The sequence below is a fragment of the Bufo bufo genome, chromosome 2 (assembly GCF_905171765.1).
Source record: "Bufo bufo chromosome 2, aBufBuf1.1, whole genome shotgun sequence".
Taxonomy (NCBI): domain Eukaryota; kingdom Metazoa; phylum Chordata; class Amphibia; order Anura; family Bufonidae; genus Bufo; species Bufo bufo.
The window spans coordinates 39617514-39626983 of NC_053390.1; the positions used below are offsets into that span (position 1 = coordinate 39617514).

At 47.1% G+C, this 9470-nt stretch overlaps 1 protein-coding gene across 1 annotated transcript in view; it reads left to right on the forward strand.

Moving 5' to 3' along the window:
- CPLANE1 (ciliogenesis and planar polarity effector 1) overlaps nucleotides 1-8083 on the forward strand; it is a 73920-nt gene extending 65837 nt beyond the window's left edge. The window contains exons 48-54 of the mRNA XM_040419602.1: nucleotides 778-830; nucleotides 970-1131; nucleotides 1430-1545; nucleotides 5446-5535; nucleotides 6004-6132; nucleotides 6646-6794; nucleotides 7501-8083. Of these exons, the coding sequence (XP_040275536.1) occupies nucleotides 778-830; nucleotides 970-1131; nucleotides 1430-1545; nucleotides 5446-5535; nucleotides 6004-6132; nucleotides 6646-6794; nucleotides 7501-7641 (840 nt within the window). The 3' untranslated portion in view covers nucleotides 7642-8083. The remainder of the gene's footprint in view (nucleotides 1-777; nucleotides 831-969; nucleotides 1132-1429; nucleotides 1546-5445; nucleotides 5536-6003; nucleotides 6133-6645; nucleotides 6795-7500) is intronic.
- The last annotated feature ends 1387 nt before the right edge of the window (nucleotides 8084-9470 follow it).

Genomic DNA, 9470 nt, shown 5'->3' on the forward strand with positions numbered 1-9470 from the left:
AATGGAGTGACAGGGTGCATGCTCGACCTGCTGCTCCATCAGATCAGGGGAATGGAGATCAGCTGTGGTTCCTGCTGGGCCAATAAGAAAGCTAGTAGTTAGTGGGGACCCGGCAGTAAAGCCCCACTGATTTGTCAGCAGCTGAAGTTCGCTGTTAATTCTCATTTTAAGTGCAGTCACACGACCGTAAGTGTTTTGTGGTCTTCAAATCATGGATACCAGCCATGTGCACGCCACATCACGGCGCAGACCCATTGACTTCAATGGGTCCGTCATCCGCATGTTGCAGCAAAGTATCTTTTGTGGCACGGATGCAGAAGCACACAGAACTGCTTCCACATCCGTGCGGCCACTATGCAAAAGCTAGGCCTGAAGTCAGCGGGTCTGCACTGTGATGCCGCATGCACACAGCCGGTGTCTGAGACCACAAAACACCTCCGGGTGCTGTCAGAAGTAGCGGCCGCTGATGAATGCTGCTGACAGATTTGCTCACTTGTTGCTGCTTGCTAATGGCCACACAGTTTCCCTAAAAACCGAGTTGCCATTAACAGTTCTTAAATAAACAGCGCCCATGTGAACACAACCTAACCTAGTGATGATGATATATAAATGATCAGCAGTTCTGGCGACGCTGATCACTCCCATCATTTACTATACTGAAGCACCCGGTCGCTCCTGTTACTAGAGGTACTTGGAATCGCTGGGCGGCGGGTAGTGTGTTCTGGACTCTGTAATATGTTATTACAGAACATTTCAGGGACGTTGTTTCTTTTTTAGAACCCATCAAAGACAATCCGGGAGATGCAGCATGTGAAGGGTGAGAGAGATCGGTAAGTCCGAGACCCACATCCCAAGGGATCATGACCTAGTGTAGCCCGGAGCAGCATCCGAGTGTGAACGCTGCGGGTGCCATACATGGGGTTATCAACAGGTCCACAATTTACATCTTGTCTGCTCTTTGTCTTGTAGGTCTCTGTTGTCGGAGCATCACAGTCATCGGGTGTCAGATGCCATTGGTTTGATGCAGGAAATGTTGTCAGAAGCCAAGCAAATTCCCTCTGCAAGTTCCCAGCCCAACACACCCCGAGTCTCCGTCTTCAGACACCAGACCTCAAAGTCTTCTCCAAAAGGGTGAGTTTCCTGCCTAAGAGGCAAATGTGAAAAAAAATCTGCCCCATAAAGGTTGTCCTAGCGATGTCACATGACCACACTGTCCATAGGCTGTACACCCTGCTCGATGCTGTACAGAGCCGTGTACACTGCCGTCATGCTGACATTATCTGTTTCTGTGTGTGATGGCTACCTGTTCCCACCGACTAACAGCAACACAGCGGTGGGTTTTATACAGCGGGGAATGCGACGGCACAAGCAGTAAAGGCGGCTGAATTGGTTGTCAGTAAGGGGTTAATATTTTACCTTGTTCTTCCAGGGCTCGCGGTGCAGGGCGCAGTTTGTCTGCCAACCAAGAAAAGCGCAGATACACCTCCAGAGGCGGCGCTCCTCCAATACGGTCCATATCTACTCCGGCGCGGACACAAATAAGGGGTAGGAATGTCTCCATGGGATAAAGGAAAATGTGAGAAAATTATTGAAGCAGAGCTGATTGCCATTTAACCCTTTAGGTCTGCATTTTTTGTATATTGTTTTTACCAAATTTATCAAAATGTAGCTCTGCTACCTCTGTGCAGACTTATATGTCAAACATCCAGAGGTTTGCATACGTCGTTTTGTGGGGTTTGGGGGAGTAGTAGTCCATCAGCAGTGTCTATAAGTAGATGACAAAACTATGAGATGAACTAGACCAGGGATGCCCAACCTCCGGCCCTCCAGCTCTCGCAAAACTACAACTCCCAGCATGCCTGGACAGCCTATAGCTATTATGGCATGCTGGGAGTTGTCATCTTCGTTCTCTGTTCTGATTCGTGCACAAGCCTGAGGGAGCAGATCTGTGTCACTGTGAAGACTGCTGTGCTGGTTGGAGCAACAAGCCACGCCCCCTGCGCTGCCTGATCTGCTGGTCACGCCCCCTGCGCTGCCTGATCTGCTGGTCACGCCCCCTGCGCTGCCTGATCTGCTGGTCACGGCCCCTGCGCTGCCTGATCTGCTGGTCACGCCCCCTGCGCTGCCTGATCTGCTGGTCACGCCCCCTGCGCTGCCTGATCTGCTGGTCACGGCCCCTGCGCTGCCTGATCTGCTGGTCACGGCCCCTGCGCTGCCTGATCTGCTGGTCACTGCCCCTGCGCTGCCTGATCTGCTGGTCACTGCCCCTGCGCTGCCTGATCTGCTGGTCACTGCCCCTGCGCTGCCTGATCTGCTGGTCACGCCCCCTGCACTGCCTGATCTGCTGGTCACTGCCCCTGCGCTGCCTGATCTGCTGGTCACTGCCCCTGCGCTGCCTGATCTGCTGGTCACTGCCCCTGCGCTGCCTGATCTGCTGGTCACGGCCCCTGCGCTGCCTGATCTGCTGGTCACGGCCCCTGCGCTGCCTGATCTGCTGGTCACGGCCCCTGCGCTGCCTGATCTGCTGGTCACGGCCCCTGCGCTGCCTGATCTGCTGGTCACGCCCCCTGCGCTGCCTGATCTGCTGGTCACGCCCCCTGCACTGCCTGATCTGCTGGTCACGCCCCCTGCACTGCCTGATCTGCTGGTCACGCCCCCTGCACTGCCTGATCTGCTGGTCACGCCCCCTGCACTGTCTGATCTGCTGGTCACGCCCCCTGCACTGTCTGATCTTCCCTGTTCTAGTGCAGATAGGAGCTTAATAGACACATCCCTTGTGGTCTTGGGTAAGAAACAAGGTATTAGTCACATCCTAGGTGGTCTTGGTTAGGGAAGAGCTCAATAGGCAGATTTCTGGTCTAAGTTAGGTAGGAGGTTAATAAGCACATCCTTGGTGGTCTAGGATGGTAAAGTGGTTAATAGGCAGATCCCTGGTGGTCCATGGTATGGAAGAGGTTAATAGGCACATCCCAGGTGGTGTCTGGCGTTACCTGCTTTGCAGCCAGTCAGGGGGCTGCCTGAGGCAAGGTGCTCACCTTGCGCCCCTACTCAAAAGTCAAAGATGTAGCTTGAGCCTTGGTTAAAAAACAAACTACCAAACACTTCTCTTACCACAGTGCCTACTGATGACATGCCGTCTCCATACATCAGAGGTGCTGTAATCTGCAGTTTTCAAACCAGCAGCTGGTGAGCGCTGTGGCCTTCTCACAGATCTTCCTAGGCTAGTGACGTCACATTCATTGGTCACATGGCCTAGGCGTAGCTCAGCCCCATTCAGTTGGGCTGCAATACCAAGCACAGCCACTATCCAGTGGATGGCACTGTGCTTGGTAAGCTGTGAGGCTGCGGTACTCACCAGAGTCCTGAGGCCTCCTCAAACAGCTGACCATAAGGAAGCTCGGGTATTGGATTAGATACTGATGACCTATCCAGAGAATAACAGACTAAAAACCCCTTAACCCCTTCCCGACCGCCATACAGCTATTTACGTCGGCGGTTGGAACTCTAAAGATGGCGTCCGCTCCTGAGGGGAGTGGGCGCCATAGCTGTGGGGTGCCTGTTGATTCATACAGCAGACACCCGCAGTTAATGTCCGTTACCGGCGGCAATGCCAATCACAGACATTTAACACTTCAGATGCTGTGGTGAATCATGACCACACACACTTCCGGGTGTGCTCCAGCTCGGGGGAGCGGGAGTGTGTTAGCAGCAGCCGCCCCTGTCCTCCTGTGTGACAGGAGGCTGCTGCTTAGTCATTTCTATGGCGCCCCTGCCAGTAAAATCCTCATAGACTTCAACACTAATGCATTGGAGTCTATGAGAAAAGCAATCCAATTATTGGTTGTATAAACTAAAAAAAAAAAAAAAAAAGTTTTTATAAAAAAATAATATATACAGTACAGACCAAAAGTTTGGACACACCTTCTCATTCAAAGAGTTTTCTTTATTTTCATGACTATGAAGGCATCAAAACTATGAATTAACACATGTGGAGTTATATACATAACAAACAAGTGTGAAACAACTGAAAATATGTCATATTCTAGGTTCTTCAAAGTAGCCACCTTTTGCTTTGATTACTGCTTTGCACACTCTTGGCATTCTCTTGATGAGCTTCAAGAGGTAGTCCCCTGAAATGGTCTTCCAACAGTCTTGAAGGAGTTCCCAGAGATGCTTAGCACTTGTTGGCCCTTTTGCCTTCACTCTGCGGTCCAGCTCACCCCAAACCATCTCGATTGGGTTCAGGTCCGGTGACTGGAGGCCAGGTCATCTGGCGCAGCACCCCATCACTCTCCTTCATGGTCAAATAGCCCTTACTTTCAAAGTTTTCCCAATTTTTCGGCTGACTGACTGACCTTCATTTCTTAAAGTAATGTTGGCCACTCGTTTTTCTTTACTTAGCTGCTTTTTTCTTGCCATAATACAAATTCTAACAGTCTATTCAGTAGGACTATCAGCTGTGTATCCACCTGACTTCTCCTCAACGCAACTGATGGTCCCAACCCCATTTATAAGGCAAGAAATCCCACTTAAACCTGACAGGGCACACCTGTGAAGTGAAAACCATTTCAGGGGACTACCTCTTGAAGCTCATCAAGAGAATGCCAAGAGTGTGCAAAGCAGTAATCAAAGCAAAAGGTGGCTACTTTGAAGAACCTAGAATATGACATATTTTCAGTTGTTTCACACTTGTTTGTTATGTATATAATTCCACATGTGTTAATTCATAGTTTTGATGCCTTCAATGTGAATCTACAATTTTCATAGTCCTGAAAATAAAGAAAACTCTTTGAATAAGAAGGTGTGTCCAAACTTTTGGTCTGTACTGTATATATTCAAATATAAAAAATAAAAAATACACATCATAGGTATCTGGGCATGCAAAAATGCCCATACTATTAAAATATAACAAATTTAATATCGTCGTCGTTTTTTCGGTCGCTACTCCTCCCACCAAAAATTTTATAAAAAGGTGATCAAAAAGTCGTACAGAGCCCAAAATGGTATCACTGAAAAGTACAGTTTACCCCGCAAAAAAAAGTCTTCATACAGCTCGCACACATAAATACAAAAAAGTTATAGGGGTCCGAAATATGGAGACTAAAAGAATAAAATATATATTTTTATTTTTTTTCAAGGATTAATTTATTTTTTTCAGTATAAAAATGCAAAAAAAACCCCCCATCTATTGAAAGCAAAGCGTCCACACTAGTTTCCTTCACATCCATGAGCTGCACAAGCGCAGATAAAAGCTAGGTGTGACATTAGGACATGGCGGTACTCTACTGCCACGCAGCATCCAGCAAGTATCGTACACTATTAGAGTAGGACATGAGGACAATGGTCGTGTTGAATGTGGCTGTCGAGGTGCGATGGGGACCACTGCCCTGTATGTATCTACACCAGCAAGAGCAGAATCCATGATGTTATGTGGCTCTCCTACAGGATCAGCAACCTTTGTGCTTCCAAAGAGCAACTGGGAACCCAAAATCCGGACTCGCAGTACACCCAGCTACGCCGCCCATAGGAGATATGGTAAGAGGCCACCAGAGGCTGATGCACAGGGACAACCAGGCTGACCAGCTGTCTACACCCTTTCCATGGACCATGTCTCTGCGGGGTGCACTCACAAGGTTTTGGTGACCCCCTATGATTATCACACATCATTTCTCAATTAAGTTTAAAGGGGAACTCCGTGAAGAACTCTGTGTGGTCCATGCATTAAATAGGTGATCAATGTCAGATTGGTGGAGGCCTGACTGCTGGGACACGCACTAGTCACTAGGACACAAGTCCTCCACCCAGAAATACCCCTGTTGCTTCATACAACCTAATGGGAAAGAGCTGTGTGAGCATGCTCCATACATGCAGATCCTTTTCTGCTGCGTGTGAATGGGGTTTTGTAGAACCATACACTCAGTCTGCGCCAGCTGTGCAACACACATGAATGATACCAGCAATATCATGTCATCCTTGTAATGACCTGGGTAAATCTGTGCGTAGATCCGTCCCTGCCTGGTGACCGCCTTTCCCAAATCACTCGTAGAGGGATGCTGACTGCAAGGAACACCGGAAACAGTAAAAGTACAAAGCCCATTCTGATGTCCGCAGCAAAGCAAACGTCCAGACAAGGTAAGGGTTAATAACGATAAAAAGGGCTAAGATTATCACCTCCTGCCTACAGCCTGTATTATAGCATGTAGCCAGCAGAATAGTGAGTGCAGCTCTGCAGTATAACACAGGATGTAACTCAGGATCAGTACAGGATAAGTAATGTAATGTATGTACACAGTGACTGCACCAGCAGAATAGTGAGTGCAGCTCTAGAGTATAATACAAGATGTATCTCAGGATCAGTACAGGATAAGTAATGTAATGTATGTACACAGTGACTGCACCAGCAGAATAGTGAGTGCAGCTCTGGAGTATAGTACAGGATGTAACTCAGGTTCAGTACAGGATAAGTAATTTAATGTATATACACAGTGGCTACACCAGCAGAATAGTGAGTACAGCTCTGGAGTATAATACAGGATGTAACTGAGGATCAGTACAGGATAAGTGATGTACACATTTTTAATGTATATCTTGTGCTAGTGATTAGTTTATGGTTGTATAATCAGAGTTGTGTCCTTCCCTGGACAGATAAGAGCAGTAAAGGAACTAGCCCGATGTCACAATATGGTGAATTCCAGCTAGAAGAAGAACATGAAAGGGACATTGTGAGCCCTTGGGAAATCCCTGATGACATTAACAGGATATTAAACAGAAGCAGAAACTCGATCCTGTCTCAGGTACAAATGTCATGTGAATATAAAAGTAATATATACATATAGCTGTAATATCATCAGCCACCAGCAGGGGGGGACAGAGCCTCAAGGAGCGAAAAATGAGCTAGAGAGAAGGCATCAGGGTTGTAGAGACTGCAGTCACACCTGGTGCCAACCGGGGCCCAAAGGAGCCTCTACCACATGAAGATGGCAGTAATATTAGCGGGACAGTGAAGACGTGATTTAGACAGTCATCTTACAAATGAACACTTCCGATCCTGCAGTCCTACTCCATTCTCCAGCATCTTACCCACCAACTAAATGTACGACCACAGGATCAGTGTTACCATGGAGACACATAGGTCTGCAGAGTAGCTGATGAACACAAAAGATTTTTTTTTTTTAGGTGAATTGAAGCAATTGTGATCCACCCCTCCCCCAGCCTTTTAACCCTAAATGCTCATTTTAGTGTACCTCTCCTTATACTGCTGTGGTAACCCTTTACGGTATTAACTCTCCCCCTTATTTGAATAATTTACTTTGCAGCATAAGGTTATAACTCATGGGCTTCTCTTGCTGTACCCCCCCCCTAGTATAAAAGCGCGCAGCGCCTCCTGCTGGTGCACAGTCTGCATCACAGGGATTCACAACCAGTCTTTTTATTTGCCCTGTAACCTTGTGTCTCACCATCGTTCTGATTTCATCTCCCCTTTTTCCTTCGTCTACATAGGGGTCTTTGATCAATGGAGAAGCAGATTCCAAAAACCTTAACCTGGACAATTCTTCAGAGAGCACAGGAAGTATTCTTAGCAAGCTTGATTGGAAAGCAATAGAAGACATGGTGGCCAATGTCGGGGGTACCGAAATATAGCTGGAGAAGCTGCACTTTATTGTTGGAAACCCCCCCAAAGTGGACCTGTAGGGGAATTCTGTGACAGGAAGAGCCTAAGAATTAAAGGAACACTCTAGACCAGGGATGCCCAACCTGCGGCCCTCCAGCTGTTGCAAAACTACAACTCCTAGCATGCCTCAACAGTCTACAGCAGGGCATGGTGGGAGTTGTAGTTTTACAGCAGCTAGAGGGCCGCAGGTTGAGCATCCCTGCTCTAGACAAACGGCTGCATTGTGATATGACTGATGCAGCTAGTCCTAGATCAGCCCTTGTCACGCTCCGCCCACTCAGGCCCTGCACCTGAGTGGAGTGTTCCTTTAACAGACGCCCATCATCTTCATTAGTTCCTGTGGTCTTAACTCTAGTTTTATCTTCTGTATCATGTAAGGTTTTATAAAGTTCATTGAATGGCTTATTTTTCTAAAAAAAAAAGTTTTATTAATTTATATGTTTTTTCTAGAAGATGATTTATATTTTATGTAAAGGTTGAATAAAGCAGAACTTTGTACAGATTTATGTTCCAATAAGATTATAAAACCGGGAAATTTTGTATCTGATGCCTACATTCAAACCGCTTCCCCGCCACACCTCATGCTTTGTCTGGATTTGTCCTGACCAATGAACTTCCCATCCAAGCTGAAGGTTCCCCCCCCCCCTTGGTCATTCCCTGTCTCAGTTCCCATCTTCCAGGCCCTTTTTATATTCACCATCTAACAAATGTTCTAGTTCCACTATCCTGAGGGGTCTCTTTTGCGTCTGAGGCCAGTTATTACCATTCCCACTGCGCAAATTCCATACATTTTTTTAATAACTTTTTCCCACCTGTTTCAAATGTTTTGAGCAGTAAATTAACAAAATAAGCAAACTTTTACACATTTCTGCAGACAAATTCCAGTCGGGTATGGAGCGGCACTCTCGTCCAGACGTCTGGCATGCATTTCGGCAGAACTTGGCAATTCCCTTTCAGCATTATAAACACCTCTATCTGAGGTTACAGAGATGTGAACAATAGCAAAAAAACAAAGGTTAGACACATATTAGACTGGACTCACATCACTTTCATTTTCCTTTCTTCTGATCCAACAGAACAAAAAACAAAAAAACAAAACAGGTGCCAAATGTGCAGGATCCAGTTTTTTTTTCTGTTCTTCTGATGGATCTTCTCCAAGTTTCAGATCTGCTGTGTCCCTCCCAGTCAGGCTGGATGTGAGTACTGTTGGTGCTGCTGTCTTTCCTAGCTATGTATTAGCACAGCTTGGTTCCTGATCTGCTCGACCTTCCTACGGACACAGCCCTTGTGTGATCTTCTCTCTACAGACATGGACACAGGCTCTGTGACCACCTCACTGCAGAAACGGATACAACCCCTGTAATGAACTGATGAGGTCAGCCCATACTTTACCCTCTAAGCTGCATGCTCAGGAGCTACCCATGCACATTCTGCCCATTCATTGCAAGCTGCCCCTTACAGTGATCTCTGCTGGGAGCGACTTGAACCATCCGTATCAGCCTGGAAACAGCAGAACCCAAGGCATTCAGGAACAAGTCTTACACTACCATAAGGGATTTTAAAATTAACCATTTGAATGCCCTAGAGTCTAGACCAAGATCGCTGCAGTGTAAGGTAATAATTGTATTACCCAGCTAGAAGCGAGCAACACACATGTCCCAAACTGCCCCACTCACTTATTACAGGCTTAGGGCCCATTCACACAATTGCATCCGATCCGATATGCAGAACGCACACAGCCGGGATCCGTGATTTGTGGACCACAAAAACTGATACGGTCATGTGAATGAGCCCTTAA